General features: G+C 34.4%; 2 protein-coding genes across 2 annotated transcripts in view; one reads left to right on the forward strand and one right to left on the reverse strand.

Annotated features, from left to right (window-relative positions):
- LOC122001339 (peroxisomal acyl-coenzyme A oxidase 1-like) overlaps positions 1 to 2,637 on the forward strand; it is a 32,358-nt gene extending 29,721 nt beyond the window's left edge. The window contains exons 12-14 of the mRNA XM_042556045.1: positions 1,611 to 1,680; positions 1,916 to 2,099; positions 2,193 to 2,637. Of these exons, the coding sequence (XP_042411979.1) occupies positions 1,611 to 1,680; positions 1,916 to 2,099; positions 2,193 to 2,402 (464 nt within the window). The 3' untranslated portion in view covers positions 2,403 to 2,637. The remainder of the gene's footprint in view (positions 1 to 1,610; positions 1,681 to 1,915; positions 2,100 to 2,192) is intronic.
- Positions 2,638 to 5,577: 2,940 nt separating this feature from the next.
- LOC122001340 (zinc finger AN1 and C2H2 domain-containing stress-associated protein 16-like) lies at positions 5,578 to 12,982 on the reverse strand. Its single transcript, XM_042556046.1, has 3 exons — positions 12,667 to 12,982; positions 7,998 to 8,761; positions 5,578 to 5,790 (listed from the first exon to the last, which is right to left on the reverse strand). Coding segments are annotated over exons 1-3 (864 nt in total). The 5' UTR covers positions 12,766 to 12,982; the 3' UTR covers positions 5,578 to 5,789.
- Between the last annotated feature and the right edge of the window lie 8,739 nt (positions 12,983 to 21,721).

Raw genomic sequence — 21,721 nt, forward strand, 5'->3', positions numbered from 1 at the left:
ACCCGAACCGACCTGAAATGACCCACAATCCGAATCCAGCATGAATCGGACCCAATCCGAAATAACTCATTTATAAAAACATATTCATCTTAACCCAAACTCAACCCGAACCCGACCCGAAAAGACCTAGGTTCACGGGTTGTAATCGGGTCATTTCAGGTTGACCCGAACCGACCCATTTATTAATCGTGCCAATCAGGTCGACCCGAATCCAAAAAAATCTAACCCTAACCGGATTTTTCGTGTTCGGTTCGGATCATATTTTCGTGTCGGGCTAAAAATTGCCACCCGTAATCAAATGTTCAGTACCATTTGGAAACTATCTGAGGTTGGTAAGGAAATGTGGGAACTGGCATTATATCTTAATTTCCAAATCAATATAATACTAGGATAATTTGTCACCAATATACTAAGTACATGGATTGGAATTTGGAAAATACGAATTGTCTTGTGATGTTAAATTTCCAAATAATGACAAACACAGGCAGAATGACTTACGGTATAATTAATGTTAGGAGAGAAATTTGATTTATCCTAATTCATTTTTTATTCTCTCGTCGATTGCACCTTATTTACCCAGATATCATCTTGATTCTTGGCTGATTTCTTTGGGGGTGCCATAACATCATTGTTTATGTGCAATGAATCAATGATTATTAGAACTATGTGTAGATATGGCAGGTTGATTCCTTGTGTGGACTGAATGTTTTAGAGTAGTTGAAGCCAAACAGATGGTGCTGATGTATTATTTTGCGGGTACAGAGGAAGAAACCTACCCAGTGGGTGAAGATTAGGTGCTAATATTGGAAATGGAAATGGTACATGTGGTCTCTATGCCCAAACACAAATTTTGAGTGTTGGTTTGGGTTCCAGTTTAAAAAATAAAAGAAGTTGCAAACTGTATGGTTAGCATATTCTGTTTTGAACTTTCTCCTATAATTCATAAGATACTTATTGCAATTAGGCTAGGCCAATTAGAAAGGTCCTGCTAAAGCTAATTTCAAATAACTGTGAAGTCTACCTATCAATATGGATTGAGCAAGGTCTTTAACCAACATAAGGTAAATAGTGTGAAGTCTGCTGATGCTCAAATCTAGGTTTAGTTTTGGCAATTCCAATACAAAAAGTGATACTAAAGCTAAGAGCCAAATTTTACAGCCAGGAAAGTTGGTGGTTGATGGCTGTACCTATTTGCAAGCTTTTGAGAAATCCGATAATCAGAGGGGTGGAAGTCCTTGCTGCTTCTATGGAAGTGCCAACCTAAATCTACCACAGCTGCCCTCAATACTTAAATCTATGAAGAGGTGCATGCAGGTCTATAGGAGTATGTATGTGTTCATTTGGCATTCTAATAGAGAAGATGCGCGTGTACGTGCTATCTACTTCCAACACCAGAAGTACAAGTTGCATAACCATGGAAACAAGTTTTAGCTATGTTGTACCTACTTTTATTTTTTCCAATAACTGCAGATCTAGTTGGGGTCAGTTCCCTTCTATTTCCTTAGATATTGTTTTGAGTATATCAAATATATATTGTTGGAATGTTGCGAAAACTGCTGAAGTGGTTTCTGCTTGTTTCTCCTTTGACAGTCCACTAATTTTTCAATCAGGTTTCCATGAGCTTTCTGCTGATTTGATGGAGGCGGCAATTGCTCATTGTCAACTAATCATTGTATCCAAGTAACAACCCTACCTACTTTTACAGTACAGCTTAATAAATTCTGGTTCTTTGAACATTTGTTTTATGGCTCTAGCATACTAAAATCCCAGAGAAAAAACAAATCTCTCTTGTATATAATCTCATCCCCCTTTTGCGCCGTCAAAACTCAAGCTCACTGACTAAGCTTTTAATGATTCTCTCAACTTACATCAAGCAACATAACAAAGTGCCTTCGTTCCATGTTACCATGCTCAGATTCATTGACAAGGTTCAAGAAGACATACAAGGACGTGGAGTCAAAGAAGTGCTCCAGATTCTCTGCAGTGTCTATGCTCTCTCTCTGGTTCATAAGCACCTTGGCGATTTCATCACGACAGGGTACATCACACCCAAACAAGGTGCACTAGCTAATGAGAAACTTCGATCTCAATATTCCCAGGTTTGTATTAATTTCCCTCCCAATTCCATGGGTTTCGTTTCCTATTTGAAATTACTTGGCAGCTTCATTGAAATGGATCAATGGCCATTGCAGCTTCGCCTTAATGCTGTTGCACTAGTCGATGCGTTTAACTACACTGATCACTATCTGGGTTCAATTCTTGGTCGCTTTGATGGAAATGTGTATCCCAACCTCTATGAGGCGGCATGGAATGATCCACTAAATGATTCAGTTGTGCCCGATGGATACCATGAGTACATCAAGCCCTTGATCCAGCAGAAGCTGGCAGCATCAAGGCTGTGAAGATACTATTATTCTAATAGCCTTACCGAATGATTATTTTTTCTTTTATATTTTGGCACTCCAGAGGACCTCCTAGCCATCTATATTCAATAAGGACTATTAGCAAGTACAAAAACTTAGTCCGATGATGATTTAATTCTATCATGCAGATGATGTTGTTTAGAATTGTAATTGTGCGTGGAATTTGGGCTTTAGCAGTCATGAGGTAATGAGCTCTCATTTCCTTGGATCTCAACTGATGCCAATTGTTTACGGGCTATGTTGAAATTTGTTCGACTACGGCATTAACTTTATAACTCATACCATGAAATTTTATATCTTTAGAAAAAATGATTAAAATGATTAAAAAATTAAGGTAATTGGAAATTAATTTAGATTAATATTTAAAAGGTTGACGAGGGAAGTGATATATTTTCTTAGATAATCGATCAAAAATATCGAAAATAAAATAAAACTTCTACGTAATAAATATATATATATATATATATATATATATATATATATATATATATATATATATATATATATATATATATTTATATATATATATATATAGAGAGAGAGAGAGAGAGAGAGTGAGTGTGTGTGTGTGTGAGTGAGTGTGTGTGTGTTATGTTATCCTGCGCATGTCAAAATCAGTATTTTTTTTCCCTTTTTAATTTTTTTAAAATTTTGAATTAAAAAAAATCAATATTTCTATATATAAATCCTTAATATATAAATATATCTCCTAAACACATTATAATACTCCATAAATATTTAAATATATTTTATTTTTAATTTTTTTTACTAAACACTATAATCTAATTAGGATGTCTAAACTCTAGAGGTAAAATTAAAAAAAAATAGTTTGAAAATTATAATCCAATTGGGAGTCATGAATCCTAAAATAAATTTTTTAAAAATATTTTAATTAATTTTTTTAATTCAAAATTTTAAAAAAATAAAAAAAATAAAATAATGAATATCTATTATTTCGATTTTAAATTTTTTTAATTCAAAATTTAAAAAAAAAATAAAAGAAAAAAAATACTGATTTCCTGCGTGACGTGCATAGTCGGACACTGTGCACTAGGGGTGCAAACGAATCGAATCGAGCCGAATATATAGAAAAATGTAAGGCTCGAAATCGGCTCGAAATAAGTATATTCGAGTTCGAGCTTGATTCGAAGTTCGAAAAATTTTAAATGTCTGGTTCGAGTTCGGTTCGAATTAGGACTCGAGTTCGAGTTCGACTCGAAATATTCGAACATGTTCGCAAACTATTCGAATTATTACTCGAAAATAGGTTCGAAAGGCTTGAAATTTATTTATTTAATATATATTTAACTTATATTAATAAATATTAAGGCTTGCGAGCGGTTCGCGAACGGCTTGAATAATAAAATTTGGACTCGAGTTCGACTCGAAAAAAAGTTCGAACATGTTCGAGTTCAACTCGAATTCAATAAATTCGAATACAAATTGAATAATTTTCGAGCCGGCTCGAAAAACTCACGAGCTGACTCGATTCGTTTGCAATCCTATTGGGCACGCTGCGTAGGATAACATAACTCTAGATATATATAGTCTTGAGATAAATTATATAAAAAAGTAAAAAAGGAAGAGTAAATATTCTAAATGGATTAATGAAAATATTTTCTATAAAAATAAAGAATGAAAGTATTTTCTATAAAAAATAAAGATGACTCTTAATCTATATTTTTTTAATACTGTTATGAATTAACCCATTGGATATGTTTAAAATAATTTATCATGATATATATTATTTACAGAAGATATTATAATTAGAAGTATAAACGAATTAAATCAAGTCGAATATTTTGAAACATTTAATGTTCGAATTTAGCTTGAAAAAGGTATATTCAAATTGGAGCTCGATTCGAAGTTCAAAAAATTTAAAATTTTATGTTCGAGTTAGGCTTAAAAGATTCGAAGATGTTCGCGAACTATTCAAATTATTGTTAAAAATAGATACTCAAAAGATTCAAAATTTATTTATTTAATATATATTTAATTTATATTAATAAAATATTAAAACTCACGAACGGCTCATGAACTATTGAACAATATAATTTGGACTCGAATTCGATAAATTCGAATACAAATCGAATATTTTTCGAACTGACTCGAAAAGTTCACGCTCAATTCGTTTACCGCCCTAATTATAATAATGAGACTAAAAAAATTGTTAAATTTAAATTTTGATGGGAGATATTGAAAGTTAGAGGTTCTAGGTTTTATAAAGTCAAAGAATATTAAATTTAAGTTTAGTAAGTAATAGGCATAAAAAAATTAATTATTAAGATAGGACATGTCAAGTTAATTATAGTTAAAAGATTTAAATATCTAAAATTATTTTTATAAAATAGTAAAAAAAAAATTGATAAAGATGTTAACATAAAATATAAACAAGATAACTGAAATGAAGGAAGACATAAGGTATTTTTTAATGATCATAAGATATATTTCTAAAGTTTAATAGAAAATTCTACAATATGATGATGAGATGTGTTATGTTATAATATTATATTATGTATAGATGAAAATATTAAAGTAAATGAACATATGATAACAAATAAAAATATATAAAAATAAAATAAAACTTATTAAGAACAAATTTTAAAAGAGACATTTAAAATTACATGCACTTAAATGATTAATAAATATTCTAATTTTCAATGAAAGACAGTGGCAAATACACATACCAAGAAAGGTAAAAAAATATTTAATTAATAATAATAAAATAAAATAAATTTTATTTAAATAATAATAATAATAATAATAGGATTCTATTTAGTGGGATAAAATATCAGTTTTTGTTGTGCTTGGAAAGTTCTGAACTAAGCAATTGGTGTACCAAGATTTAGTATAAAATCCAAAATAAACTACTGGAGAAGGCATTTCTGCCACAAAGTACACAATTGACTTATCATCCATCACATACAGCATCAAAACATGGCATGATAATACTCCTTTTAATAATTAAAGGAATTAAAAAAAAAACATTAAAAAATGTTTTATCAAAAGAACTCTATCAGTTGTCCTCAACTTAAAAAGAATTTATTACTCACCTGGCTGCACAACAAATTTAATATATGCGTCTAAGGGTATGCGCCAGGTGTAAAGAGACTTGTAAAATTTAAATTAAAATTTGTGTAATATAGTTTTGGAGGAAGAAAAAACCTAGCCGCCCAGGAACTTTTTCAAGGTTTAGATAATAACATTAGTCATCAAATCGCTTGACAATTAGACCAAAAACTTTATGATACAACTTGAGTCATTCCTAAAGCTTAAGGAAGATGATTCTCAAAGTTAATTTGTACCTCATTTTCCTGGTACACAAACTTTTAATTGTCTCCACAGAGAACCTCAAAAATAATTTGTCCTGCAAGAGGATAATAAGAAATACGTGACATACTAGTAAGGTAGATATTATAAATTAGCAAGTAGGTATATACACATGGAAAATTAACTGGCAGTCTGGCACAATAACTCAAAGGTATAACCCATTTGCGTAAGCCAATTACAGGCAATCCACTGTCAATATGTTGTGGCCACTAAAAAGATATTACGCAAGATGATTTAAGAACAAAGTTAACAAGGTCATAATTGTTTAAGGAAGAATCACTACACCTGAGACATAACAAAGAAAGTAATTGGTTACAACTCCAACTCATGCTTTAGAAACTAGATCATTGCAAAAGGAAGTCTATTCAACCAGTGATGTGACAAATGACAATTATGAATTAGTTAAAATTGAATAATGAACGAAATATTATCGAATGGAGAATTGTACGAATTGTTCATCAAATTTAATTCAGTTGTGCTGGCCTTGCTAAACTTGGCTGTTTGTCTTAATTAAGAATTTTAGTAATATCTAGAGTCGATTTGATACATAATCTTGAAAGTCATAGATTGACTAGGAAAGGCTATCTTGATTGTGAAATTACTGGTTCCAACTCCATTAAAAGAAACTTCAGCTGCAGCCAAGCTAGAAGTAGGAGCTAGATCATAGTAATTTAAGGTGTGAGGCGCCTAAAAGCGTATACGTGTTGTGGGACTTGAGGCGCAATGCACAAGGTGAGGCACACACCTTATCTAATTAAGGCGCTCGAGGTTTAAATTTTTACAATTCAAACATATATATAGGGAATTTCTACTAAAATATTTTACTAACAAAATTATAGTGGATAAAATATTAAACAATAATGTAAATATAAAATTCACTAGTAAATAAATACGTTATACACAATTCAAATTAAAAAAAAACTTCAAATATCTAAATCATCAAAATCTTCATCATCTTTTTCAATCATGTCATTGTTATCATCACCAGATGTTTTAAATTTGTATAGCCGAATCTTCATCGATTTCGTAAAACCAAGTGCCTTAAGTGCGCCTGGTGCCTCTCACAAGGCGCACACTTAAGGCACTTGGTCTTATGAAATCGATGAAGATTTAGCTATACAAATTTGAAACATCTGGTGCCTCTCACAAGGCGCACGCTTAAGGTGATGATGCGCAAGAGACTCGCCTGGCTATGCCTTGCACAACGAGGCGAGCGTTTTTAATAACTATAGGTCAGATATAAAGGTGGTGGTAAAATGAAAAGAGCAAAAATGAGAATGGTGCCCTTTATTTTTAAAACTATCAAAGAAACATCCTATTTTGATTATAATGAAAGGGGGACTATATCACTCCTAAACTATGACAATAGGGAAAGTTTTTATCTAAAGTTAGCAAAAGTGATCGGTTTCATTTTTATTATTTTGAAATTTTCAAATGTAAATTGTAATTCTTCTTTCTCAATTTAAATGTGAATACTCTCTTGGAGTAATCTAAAGTTAGTGAAGAAATTTTAAAAAAATATTCCTTCAAATTGGTAAAGGTGAAGTATTTCATTGCAAAAAGAATAATAGACATATTATGAATCATGGGGCACCCGTGATTATAATTAAAATAGGAGATGATTTTGAGCATAAGGGTGTCATCTAAATTTTTGGAAAAATAAAATAGTAAAATAATATCAATACATGAATGAAGGAGAGTCTTAATGCAATGGTAAAATTGTTGGTGTGTGACTTTAACATTCTGCCCACTCTAATATAAAGTGCTCATCTTGGGTGGCATTAATGGGTAGGTGAATGAAACACGCATCTAAAGTATATATATATATATATACTCATCTTGAGTGGTATTAATGGGTAGGTGAATGAAACACACATCTAAAGTATATATATATATATATATATATATATATATATATATATATATAGAGAGAGAGAGAGAGAGAGAGAGAGAGAGATTAATGTTATGTTGCGCAACTCCGTTTGCAACTTACTCATACTTCTGAACTCCTTGCACATTCAGTCGGGCATGGGAGTATGGCATGGGAATCAGGCAGTATATTAAAACTATATATATATATATATATATATGCGCTAAGGATCTAAGAATAGAGGATTGTTTCATGTCCTGTAACATAATAATCAAACAATATAGCATACTTCTAATTTCATATCCTGTAACATAATAACTATGCAATATAGCATACTTCTAAACTTAAAGAATGTAGAAAGAATTCAAACTTACTATTTTGCGATTGAAGTTCCTCCATGGTCTCTTTCAACATGCTCCACCAATGCTACAGGATCCCTAAATCCTCTGCTACATTTTGGGCAAACATCAATTATCACTTTATTGACTCCTGGTTTAGAACTTTGTTGATGATATCTCTCAACGTGCTCAATCAAATCAGAAACAGATGAAAACCTCGCTTGACAATGAATGCACAGTTCCACAAGTTCACCGCTGTTGATGCCTTCTGCAACTCCACTTCTTGCCTTCTGTAACGCTTGTGCTGTTGCATTACTAAATTTCAGCATGCCTGATTCAGCCGAGGCACGTGCATTTGAGACTGCATTCATGAAGCCAGAACCCCACCATGAGGAAGTAGAACTGCTACTTTGTGGTGATTTCCCTTTCTGGCTCCTACTCAATAGACCAGCAAATGGAAAACCAGATTCAGGTTTCTTAGTCCCTTGACAACTGTGCTCAGCCCCAAATCTATGCTTCAAACAGTGTTCTTTAGTACAATCTCTGCATCTGATGGAGTTGGATAAGTTTAGCACTTCTTTGCATCCGGGGACAGAACAATGTCTTTTCTTAGTTGCTCTTTGGTAGTTTGAAGGGTCACAATCAGTATTAACATGTGACTCCCAAGTTATGTTTGGGTCTTGATCAAGGACCAGACGAACTCCCTTAGCACATAGTGGGCAAATTAAAACAGTCACATCATTTTGACTGGCATTAGGGCATCCATGATTGGTGTAACTTCTGTGTTGCAGACAGCAAACCTTGCAATATAATTACAAAATATAAGAACTCTAATTCCAGATGAAAAAGAATGGAAAAAAGATAGACTGAACATTTTTCCAGTCGTAGTGTTAGAACAGTGGAGTTGATCAGCATATGAGAAGTTACAATAGGCAGGAACGCTGGAGATTTGGAGTAACCTGACGCTACTATTTTTTTTTACTTGTATCTATCTCGAGCATTCTTTTGAAACTTCACTTTATGTGGCCTCTCTAGCATGGTTACAATCTTATACTTTATAAGAGAGTAATTTCCCATCTAATGAGGGAGTTTTAGTCCCAGAGTATTATAACACAGCTTAATCTCATGTGGAGCATGAATCTATCAATTGTGTCCAAAATTTTTAGAGTATATGCAAGTGGCATAATCGAGAAATTGCACAACGCATCCACAGTACATGGACAGATATGTGGAGGCAAATGTGGTCCATATTTTGTCAAAAAAAATAATATTAATTATATTGACAATAATGCATAAATCACGTATCAAAATAAAAGGAGTTTGCATATATCTCATATAATATCTGTAAGTAATCAACCTAAGCAGTACTGATAAATTAAACTCACGTGTAGCATTTGATAAATATCCTAATTGATCTGCAATTCTATGAAAATTGTGATAAATATAATACAAAACACATAATATATTACATGATATATGTTAACCAACTGTCGCAATCCATATAATAAATAAATTAATCATCATCGTCAAGTGTGTTACTCTCGGGTCGGCTATATAGATCCTTCTACGCCATTGTTGTTGTAATCTAAAGTTTTTTCTATGATCACACTACCCTTTACACTTTCCAATCTAATACATTTAATTCTAACTATAGCATATAGTAAGTAGTCAACTTTAAATATGTTCGTATTCACAGTTTATCAACTATAAAGAGCTAAACTTAACTACTTTATAATATTAGATTTTTTTTTAATATATCCCTTCTAGTAACTCCATAAATGTATTCATTTTAGCATTATCATCTATACTGTGTTTGCTTTTTGTATGTGTTGCTTCCTAACAATCAAACACTTCGGGTCAAAGTATAGCAAGTCATATCATAGTGCCATTAAATTCTCTATTAGCTAAGAATGGACATGATGATCACACAAGACACCAAAAGCATCTCGCTATTTCAACCATATTTTTTGATCTTATTAATGTCATCTTTGTTAATATTCCCTTCTTGTTTGTGATGATACATAACAAAAAGTGAATATCTTGAACTAAATAATACTTAAAAACTTGCTTCTTGTTTGTCTATCTGACAAATCTAGTTTAACCAAATCAATACCAATTTGGACACAGTCTAGGTCACTTTAGATTTTAGTGCCATGATGTATTGTGAAAAAGTCACATATGGATCCACAATATTAAATTGCCTCACCTCAGATTTAGTTTTTTTTCATGCTTGTATCTGCACTTTTCAGGAGCAATTAGCTGCAAGTGGTCCAGTGTGACATTTTAATGTTTGGGTAAAGGGTTCTAAGAGCGACATGATAATTATACCTTTTCTGATGGCTTGCAAATTATGTTGAATCACTATAAGAATTCTTAAGTTGCCAATGGAATTTCAAAAATCACTTCTTTCTCACTTTGATTGGCAATGACATTGGAAAACAATAAAACTTGATAAAATTACCAATTAAGTGATTAGGGGTCATTTTGTATAGAGATTGATTAGACAAAGAGCCTTATTTCAAGTTTTAAGTTGGACATAAATATTTATCAAATTGAATATAAAAGCCAATACAATATTCATTTTACATATGAGATGATTAGGCACAGCAACAAGTGCTGAAAAAATATACACGATTGATGAAAAATCTGACAAGCTCACCCTAAAAAGATGATGAAGGAAATGAGCAAGGCATCACAAGCAGAGGTCCACTTAATGGTTCAGAATAAGCAATAAACACTGATTTGTTCAAACTTTGACTAATATCGCAGCAACTACTAATCAGACACCGGGATGATGATACCAAGAACAATTAATGGCTTAGGAAGTTGCAATAGAAACCTATGAGGAGATACAACAGAATTAGAAACTTCCAGGGGATACTACTGGTGCTGGCAGTCGTCAAACAGGTATAGGATCGACATCTCTTATAGGTTCAAAACTCGAGGTAATGAAAAATATCAAGAAAGCTTCAAATGTCAATAGACTGGATAACAAAAGTCTTTTTTTATGGGTTTGGCAGCAAAGCTGTCAGTTTTGCAGCGAAAAGGTACATCACAATTCCATTTTTCCAATTCAAAATAGGGTTTGACAAAATTCTCTTGGAGGGAAGGTGCTAGTTCAATAAATGAGCCATTGGATCCTTCCTATACGGTTAAATTGCAAATCACCGCAAAGAACTATGTTGAAGTTGGAAACTAAGAAGTCTTTGTTGTTGTAGCATCCATTTAAGATAAATAAAGGTTATGGTTTTCGTAACTCCACAGGGAAACACATGCTGTGGCTGATCAGTGCAGGAAGATGCATGAAGAACCCTAATGAAGTGAAGAGTTCTGAAGAGAATGGGAATGGATACTTGTTAGTTGATAACATGTTGAGAGATGAAAAAAAAAACTAATCCTATAGTGTCAAATGCACCCCAGGCAAATGATCGCTTGGAGATCTCCCATAGGAAGATTTAAAGAACCCCAGGATGTGTAAAGACATGAAACAATTTTTGTCCAAAACTGCAATTTTGTCTTGATGGTAGTAGTTTCTTGAAACAGTAGGGGAGGAACAAACCCTCTTTACACAATTCATTACAGATTCTTAATAGAAAGAATTAGTCAAATATTGTACTTTTACAAAGCCAAAGATCCATGGTAAAACTGCAGAGAAGTTGAAGCAGCTTTCCCAACCTATTGAACGTACAGGAGTGAAGCTGAAGCTCATGGCTTTGTTGGAGGTATTTGATTTGGTAGCTACCACAGATTGCATTACCAATTAAGGCATCTCACTCAGAGGTGATACATGCTTCAATTTAGAAAGGAGGGATGGGTAGTTGGCAATTATCCAGGGTGTATGTAAACAAAAGGATCTATGGGACTTGCCAAAAGAAACTGTGAATACCTTTATAAAGCCATGGCTAGTTATTGGTGACTTCTATGAGACAAAGTCGTAGTCTAAGCAACGGGGAAGAGCACTTAAACACTGGGTATAGAAAGTGCAATTTAATGAAATTGTCATCTCACTTGTCAGCTCAAATATCAATTAGTAGGTTTGCTAACCAAAACGTCAACAAGTCTTCAAATTTAGTATATATTCATGATAAGCTAGCTTTCTGCATATATTAAGTTAATTTGGCAAAAATTATAAACATAAGAAGCTAAATGTAATATCATTAATAAGAGGGCCTATTAGTAAACATCAATTTTCCCAATACCAATTCCCCAATATAAATTTTTATCAACTTATATACATTATTTAATACTTCTTAATGCCAACTGCAAATGCTCTCACATATCGTATATGCATTATGCAATGGATTCGGCCACCTACCGCCTGAAAATGAAGATAAGATATGTTCCTACATCTATCAGTTGAGAAGCTAGAACTGGATCATGAATTATGGAAGGAGTAGAGTGTGCAGATCAAACTATGCATTTCCAACTCAGCATTTCAGAGTATGTTCTGCACAGAAATCCCTCTTCTCCTATCACTGTTGAGAAAAAAAAATCATTTTTGTTGTAAATCATGAAAATAAGGTCCTACTCTCAAAATACTGAGCAATCCAACTTACAGAATAAGCCCTAGCGTCAAAATTAGCATTCAAGGAACCTTATCTTCAAATCCAACCGGGTATTTCTATGAAACTGGACAAACGGGAAAAAGAAAAACTAACATAGGGAAGAGAGAAGTTTACGAGGGCGAACCACTAAACTCGGTTACCTGATTGCAGCGATCACAGGTGAAGGGAAGGAAATCGATCTGCCTGCAGTCGGAGACGCTGCAATGCTTCCCTAGATGAGGGAATTCCGGCGTTCCCATCGACAGATTTGCGAGGGGCGACAGATACTTCGATTCAAATCCAACAACAGAGGATTAAATGAAGGATGATCGATTCATCGATCGCTTGAGGAGGAACTGGCGTTAGATCGCCTCCTTGGTCGCGGAGAAGCGCAGATTGCTGCGCGAGGAGCTCAAACGACTCGAGGAGTCCAAAAATCGGTTCGTCGTGTACATCGATGGTGGTCGAGAGCGTACCCTCGCGGTTGACCAGAGCGTGACTTGATATGCAAGTATGTCTAAGCGTCGGTCTGTAGATCCTCTGCAAAATCCATTTCAAATAATAACGTGTTGTTTCGTTCACAGCCGTCCATGTTTCTGATTTGACCAGATTTTATGGTTTGGACTTTGGCTACTGTCCTTTGCCGATTGAGTTTGGGTAAAAAAAAAAAAAAATGGGGAATTGTCAAATAGCATTTCACTTTAATTTTTTATTAAAAGGGTGTCATATACTCTGTAAAATGCTACAGATATCATGCGCTCCCTGCCCTACTAAAAAAAATATATGTATATATTTAGTGATAAACTTAGCAATGGAAAAAATTCATCTTAAATCAATAACAAAATTAGTGATAAAAAAAATCATCGTTAATCAAAAACAAAATTAACAATAAAATATTTTGTAGCAAAATTGCTGGCTAAAAAACTCATTGTCACAAAATCCAATGCTAAAATTTTCGAATTCTTCTTGTATTTAAAAATGAAGGAATTGGATCAGGGTCAAATCCTAATTCAAGGATAGTTTTCTCAATTTTCATTGTCAAATTTGTGATTTTGTCGCCAAATCTATAACGAAAACAATATTAATCATAAAATTAATCACTAGTTTGTAATGAATTTTGGCACAAAGTATTATTCGTTGTAAAATTTACGACAAACTTTTATTTTTTTCATCGTAAAATTTTGCGACGACCTATTTGCAAATGAAAAAAAATTTATTGCAAAATTTGTCACAAAATTTTTTGCAATGAATTTTTCTAAAATTTTTGTCGCAAATGAGAGTTTTTTTTTAGAGTGTGCACTCCCTCTTATTTTTTGCCTAAATCCGGTCACATTGTAGCACCTATAAAATCATAGCTACTCCAATCAAGCAATAAAACTCTATATTATAGCAGCTACGATTTCGTAACTGTTACAACTTAGAGGGATGAATTTAATATATCATAATTATTCAATTAATTGCTGAATTATTTGGACATATAAATTTCTCGTTTAATGTTTTACTTCTTTTATTAGTGTTACAAAGACGTTTAATATAGTAGATATATCTGAAATGTTAGACTATATAATTAGAATTATTTGTTTATAGGTTTGAGGGTAATTTAGTCTTTTATCATTTCAATTTAGGGTATAAGTTTTTTAATAATTAACTATATAAAACTTTGCACTCTTTATTTTCTTACAACCTTTTTTTGGATTCATCAATAAAGACTGACTACTTTTTCTTTGTCATCAATTTCTACATGGTATCAGAGTCTTTTATCTCTATATTTTTAATAATTAGATTGAAGAACTGTTAATTCGATTCACAGTTTTCGCACAGAGAGTTCGCTGGGGGTGCGGGGGGCAACGCGCCCCCGCTCGGGGCTCGGGGTTCGAGGTGAAGTTCGGAAAAAAAATTTTGGTGCAACTGTACAATTTTTATTGAGTTTCTTTTATTTTTGCAATACTTGGTTTTGTTTGGTGTTCGATTATTCGTGAACACAATTTGTTCTATCATCATGAGTGGTCGCACAGAAGATTCACTTCAATCGATCAGTGTACGATTGGATGAAAAAAATTATTCGTATTGAGATATGTTATGAAAAATTTTTTACGAGGAATATCTATGTGGGTATATATTTCAGGTGTGCGAGTTCAACCTATGGACATTAATGCTGATGATTATGCAAAGTCGTTGGATGTTTGGGAGACCGATAATGCGAAGATTATTACATGGATCAATAATTATATTTCACACTCCATTGGTGCTCAATTGGCCAAGTACGAGACAACCAAAGAGGTTTGGGATCATCTGGCAAGATTATACACGTAGTCTAACTTTGCCAAACAATATCAATTAGAAACAGATATACGTGCACTTCGACAGCAAGATATGGGGATACAAGATTTTTATTCTACCATGTCGAAACTATGGGACCAGTTAGCACTCACAGAATCCTCAGAATTGCGAGCATTCCCAGCTTATGTCACTCGTAGAGAAGAGTAACGTCTGGTCCAATTCTTGATGGCTCTTTGTGATGACTTTAAAGGATTATGTGGAACAATTTTATATCGCAGTCCTCTTCCTTCCGTTGATTCAGTAGTATATGAATTGCTAGCTGAGGAGATTTGTCTTAAGTCTCAGGTTGATAAGAGGACTGTTGCACCATCTACACCATCTATTTTTATAGCACCACAACAGTCTATGCTGTATAATCAAAGTAGGTCGACTTCGAAGGTTTCTAGTGATGAGTGTGCTTATTGCAAAGAAAAAGGATATTGGAAGTCTCAATGTCCATTATTGTTGAACAAAGGTAAACTACCGTAGCAATAAAAATGACCACCACAACAGTAATATCAGTAGCAACAACCTCAACAGCCACCATTGCTACATCAGAATGCTTCATGGAAATCTGGTAATCAACCACAATAGTTGTCAAATAGACTATCTCAGTCTAGTAATGCAGTGGTTGTCCCCTCTTTAGATCCTTATATGCTTGAGCAGTTTCAACAATTTCTTGTTTCACAGCCCTCTACCATGTCTGCTTCTTCTCATATAGGGTTTCCATCCTCCAGTACATCAGGTATATCTTCCTCTTTATGGATCTTAGATTCTGGAGCCTCTCATCATATGTCACCTAACTTATCATCTTTTATCTCTTTATCTTCTAATTCATCTTTATCAGTTATGACGACTGATGGTACTCCAATGCCATTATTAGGTGTTGGTTCTGTTGTTACAACTTGCTTGTCTTTTCATGATATCTATTATATTCCTAGTCTTATACTTAATCTTGTTTCTATTAGTCAATTATCTGAGTCTGGATAGTTAATCTTTTTTTCTTCATCAAGACCCGTGATCTCAGAAGGTGATTGGGATAGACCGTAGGCAAGAGGGACTCTATGTCTTAGATAAGCTTCAAGTACCAGATGTCGCAGCTTCTAGTGTACATTTGTCATCTTTCTGATTGAGTCGTTATTCTTCTAATTTTTATTTGTGGCATACTCGTCTAGGTCATGTTTTAGCATCTCGTTTATAATTTTTAGCTTCTTCTGGAGTATTAGGAATTTTAAAATGTCATGATATTTCAGATTGTAATGGTTGTAAATTAACAAAATTTTCTGCATTACCTTTTAATAAAAGTCTATCTTTTTCTCCTAATACTTTTGATCTTGTTCATTCTGATGTATGAGGGTCTTCTCCTGTTACTACAAAAAGGGAATCAAGATATTATGTTTCTTTTATTGATGATTGCACTCGCTATACTTAGGTTTATCTTATGAAACACAGATATGATTATCTTACCATTTTCAATAACTTTAAAGCTCTTGTCAAAACTCAACATTCAGTAGTTATCAAGTGTTTTCATTATGATTTAGGGGGGGAATACACTTCCAATAATTTTCTCATTTACTTGCATCAGAAGGTACTATACATCAAAACCTCATGTCGAGAAACACCTGAACAGAATGGGGTTGCAGAGAGAAAGCATAGACATCTTATTGAGACAACTCGTTCATTCATATTGTCTGCAGATGTTCCTAGTATTTTTTGGGGAGAAGCAGTTCTTACTGCTACTTATATAATTAATATGATTCCAACTTCTCACAATTCAGGTTTGTCTCATTTTCAAAAACTATATGGTCAAGCTCATGATTATTCCTCTTTACATCTTTTTGGTTGTACCTGTTTTGTTCTCTGACCACACGTTGAGCGTGATAAGTTATCCTCTAAATATGCTTTGTGTGTCTTCCTTGGTTATGGTGTTGGTCAAAAGGGATATCGTTGTTTTGATCCAATTAGTAAAAAATTATATGTTTTTCGTCATGTTGTGTTTCTTGAGCATATTCCTATCTTCTTCATATCTCTTCTATCACATGACATGACTCATGCAGATCTTATTCGCATTGATCCCTTCAGTACCGACATTGACGAAGCCTCCCCCACGGCTACTCTTCCATATGACGGCTTCACTGAATCTGGTATTCTCGAGACATCTCCTCCCCCTCTGCCTCCTACGACTGTTCCTTCACCTCTAGAGATTATGGACAATCCTATTCGTCAATCTACACATCTTCGTAAGTCTACTAAACTACCTGATTTTACTTATTCTTGTTATTCTACTTCTTTTGCCTCTTTTGTTGCCTCTATTCATCATATTTCTGAGCCTTTGTCCTATAGAGAAGCTATTGGTAATCCTCTTTGGCAGAATGCTATGGACAAGGAATTAATTGCTCTGCATCATACTCATACTTGGGATTTGGTACCTCTGTCACCAGGGAAACGTGTCATTGATTCTTGTTAGGTCTATAAGATCAAAACTAAATCTGATGGTTCTGTCGAACGGTACAAAAGCTCTTCTTGTTGCTAAAGGTTACTCTTAGGAGTATGACATGGATTATGAGAAAACTTTTGCCCTTGTTGCTAAAATGACCACTGTTCAAATGTTAATTGTTGTTGCCTTTATTTGTCAATGGAAGATATCTTAGATGGATGTCAAAAATACTTTCTTGAATGGTGATATTCAAGAAGAAGTGTATATGTTGCCCCCTCCTGGAGTTGCTCACCGATCTAGTAATGTTTGCAGGCTTCACAAAACTCTCTATGGACTCACACATGCACCATGTACTTGGTTTGCCAAGTTCTCCACGGTGGTTACCTCGCTTGACTTTCATCTCAGTAATCATGATTTAGCTTTATTTGTCAAGTGCACGTGTGCAGGTCATATACTTTTGTCTTTATATGTTGATGATATGATAATTACTGGTGATGATTTTGATGGAATTGAGTCTTTGAAATTTGAATTAGTTCGTTGTTTTTTTATGAAAGACTTGGGTTTACTGCACTATTTTCTGGGGATTGAGATCGCCTCTTCACCTAAAGGTTATCTCTTGTCTCAGTCAAAGTACATAGCTGATCTTTTTGAGCGTGCACGTCTCACTGACAACAGGATAGTTGATACTCCCCTTGAGACTAATGCTAGGTACTCTCCATCAGATAATTCTCCTTTGCTAGTTCCTAACCTCTACCGTACGGTTGTGGGAAGCTTAGTTTATCTCACTGTGTCTCGTCCTGATATTGCGTATGTTGTACATGTGGTTAGTTAGTTTGTCGCTGCACCGACTACAGTTCATTAAGCTTCTATTCTTCGCATTCTTCGGTATCTTTAGGGAACTCAGTTGCAAAGTCTCTTATTCCCTTCTACTTCCTCATTAGAGCTCTGTGCATATTCTGATGCTGATTGGGCGGGTGACCTTACGAATCATAAGTCGACCACTGACTTCTGTATTTTTCTTGAAGATTCTCTTATCTCTTGGAAAAATAAGAAGCAAGATGTTATTTCGAGATCCTCCAGAGAAACTGAGTATCGTGTCATGGCTACCACTACTTGTGAGATTGTTTGACTACGTTGGTTGCTTGCAGATATGGAAATTTTTCTTCAAAAACCTACTACTCTTCATTGTGATAATCAGAGTTCTATTCAGATTGCGCACAATATAATTTTTCATGAGAGAATGAAGTAGATTGAGATAGATTGTCATTTCACTCGTCATCATCTACAGATTGACACTATCACATTGTCTTTTGTTCCTTCCTCACTCAGATAGCTGATATGTTTACCAAGCTTCATTCCGCTTCGTGCTTCTAATTTTTATCTGAAAAACTCTCAATGCTTCTGGCTATAGCATCGTGAGTTTGAAGGGAGATGTTAGATTATATAATTAGCATTATTTGTTTATAGCATTGAGGGTAATTTAGTCTTTTACTTTTTCAATTTAGGATTTAGGTTTTCTGATAATTAACTATATAAGACTTTGTACTCTTTATTTTCTTACAATTTTTTTTTTTGGATTCATCAATAAAGACAACTACTTTTGTTTAGCACCAATTTCTACACGAAATATGTAGTCTATTTCTTAATTATCTCATCAAATTTTAGAAGGATAAATCATAACTATTCAATTACTCATTGATCACTTGAAACATGTAGCATACACACAACAAAAGTTCATCGATTAGTTCATTTTAAGGTTTACAAGTTTAGACTTTAAAGTTTTTGAGAAAACAACTTATCGATGGGATTGTCACTCTTCTCCCAATTAAAAAATCAATTCCTGATTCCTCTTATACATGGATTACAGTTGTAATTTTTACAACTTTGTAGCAGTTACTATAATATTATAGTTGTAGCAACTATAACATTATAGTTGTATCCACTATGATTTCATAATTATTACAACATTTTAGTAACTATATGTTCATAGCCGCTACATTGGTATTGTAGTTGTAACAACACATGCTAGTGTTGGGATCTTGATGTTCGCTAGAGGAGGGGGGGAGGGGGTGAATAGTGTCTCATTCAAATCGTTACTTCCTACATTGTTAATACGCAGCGGAAAATAAAAATACAAACTAACAAGAAGAAAACTAAATCCTATAAACAATAAGGAAAGACAATAAACTAAAAACAAACCATAACACAAAGCGTTTACGTGGTTCGGAGATTAGGGCTCATACTCCACGGTTGTCTGTAAGATGGACGATCTCAATCCGTAGGTGGATGACTCTCCGAAAACCTCCGGCTAGCTCAAACCTCCTTCTCAGTGGAGAAACCTCACCACAACCTTGATCTAAATACTCTTAGATCACAAGAATAGCTTGGAGGCTTTGGAAGACTACTAATAGGGGTTAACCATCTCTATTTCGTCAACCTTAACCAAGCTTCTAATGCTTTGTTATATAGGCCACAAGTTGGAAAACCCCGCCTGCCAGTCTACTGCCAAAACCATCAGTCAACTGTCCTCTATGGAGATTCGACCGTTACAACCCAATGACTCGATACCAGTCGATTGATACTTCCATCAGTCAACTGCTCCATACTAACCGAACGAACAAAAGTATTCTGTTCGCTCCCAGTTGACTGTCCGGTCGATCGCACCAATCGACTGTTACATTACTGTTACAGTAGCGCTACAGTAAAACTCTAAACCTAGGATTTAACCCCCGAGTACATTCGTTCACCACTCGTCCTCGCCCGACCAACCTAGACCTAGCCTTCTAGTCTCCTCCATCAGCCTTGCACACCTCGGATGCCTCCCCATCCTTCACGTCTTGCCTTCTGGAGCTTCCATCGACCTTGTCATTGTTGTCGGGTCTTCCTTTGCCAAGAGGTCGCGCCTCCGGGACTTCATTCATTGCCAAGTCACACTTGGACTTATGTTGCCAAGACTACATGCTTGGACTTACACCGCCAAGACTCATCCTTGGACTTTCCTCCTTTGCCAAGATCACCCTTGGACTTTCCTTGTTGTACCTGTATCCTGCACACTCACAATGCATATCAAATACAACAATAAACATAATTTAAATCTTTATCCAAATATCAAAACTTAGGGTACCTAGATTGCTCCAACAGCTAAAACGTGATAAAATTAGGCAGGAAAAGGGATAATATTACACATGCCCAATGTATATATATGTCAAAGGGGTATCTATATCATTTTAAAGGGGATTAGATGTCATTTAGATATAAAATTTAAAATAAGGCACTACTTTGACTATTCAGAGAATCAAAGACACTCATGTCATTTTTTTCCCATTGAGTTTTGTTGTCGTGTTTCATTATTGGTTCAAAGAGCATATCTAATCTATCACTAAAATATCAAATTTAGTATAAAATTAGTACCAAAATACTTCAATCCATACACCAAATTTCACACCAAATATGGTGTGGTGAATAGTTCAACCTCATCTTTGTTTCCACTATTCACATTGTTGGGACTTTCGGGCCGCAAGAACCGCTTTTTGCGTTGCGAAAACCCCGAAGTCTTGCCACGGATTCGTGCGAAGATATATATATATATAAATGTTACATGTACATGTTTGTTATTCTAGATCTACCTTAGATCTACATGAAAAGGAAGTATACCTTTGAAGCGAAGCCCTTCGCAAATCCCGCTCGTCCAAGGTTCGTCGGATCTCAAGTGTGTTCAAATGTACACACCTCTATAAGTATCCACACGAACAAGAGATGGAGAGGAAACCTTAGAGTGTGCTAGCACCCCAAGGAGTCTCGACAATGGAGGAAGAGAGGGAAAGAAGAAGAAGAGAGGAGGAAGAAGATGACCTCTTGAATTGAGCACATAATTGTATTCAATCACATCTAAAGTGGCCGACCACTAAAGGAGAGGTTTTAAACCTCCATGGAATACCAAGAGTCATGACTCTTGGTTTTCCTCATGAGGTGGCACACCATGAAGTGGCCTTGATGATGTGGCACATCATCATTGGCTGACCCTATGCCAACTCACAAATGAGGTGGCTTTGGTCAAGTCAAGGTCAAGTCAAACTTGACTTAAATTCTCCATAGTTGATCAAATCTAACCATTGATTCAAGTCAATTTGATTTAATGAATCTCTATTCATTAAATTAAATTGATTCAATGAGTCATAATCTAAATTAGACTCATTGGACACATGAATCAAATTAAGTCTAACTCAATTAGTTTAATTTGGATTACTCTTAATCCAATTTGGTTCATCACATGAATCTAATCCTTTAAGTTTATCAAATGAACCTAATCTCCATCTAATTGCCCTTTGTGTGTAATCCTATAGGTTCTTGTAACGTTGGCAATGTTCCTAAACTCATTTAGAAACATAAGTAATGAGCGGTATCTAGCAACACATCATTACTATCAAGTTACAAGAATATTGAGATCCAACATCACCTTG

The sequence above is a fragment of the Zingiber officinale genome, chromosome 7A (assembly GCF_018446385.1).
Source record: "Zingiber officinale cultivar Zhangliang chromosome 7A, Zo_v1.1, whole genome shotgun sequence".
In the NCBI taxonomy this organism is placed as follows: Eukaryota; Viridiplantae; Streptophyta; class Magnoliopsida; order Zingiberales; family Zingiberaceae; genus Zingiber; species Zingiber officinale.

Excerpts from the sequence above, each read along its gene's own strand:
- LOC122001340 (XM_042556046.1), bottom strand. The coding sequence starts at position 12,765 with ATGGGAACGCCGGAATTCCCTCATCTAGGGAAGCATTGCAGCGTCTCC. Across the intron at positions 8,762-12,666 it reads CCTGTGATCGCTGCAATCAG|GTTTGCTGTCTGCAACACAG; the intron begins GTAACCGAGTTT and ends TTATATTGCAAG.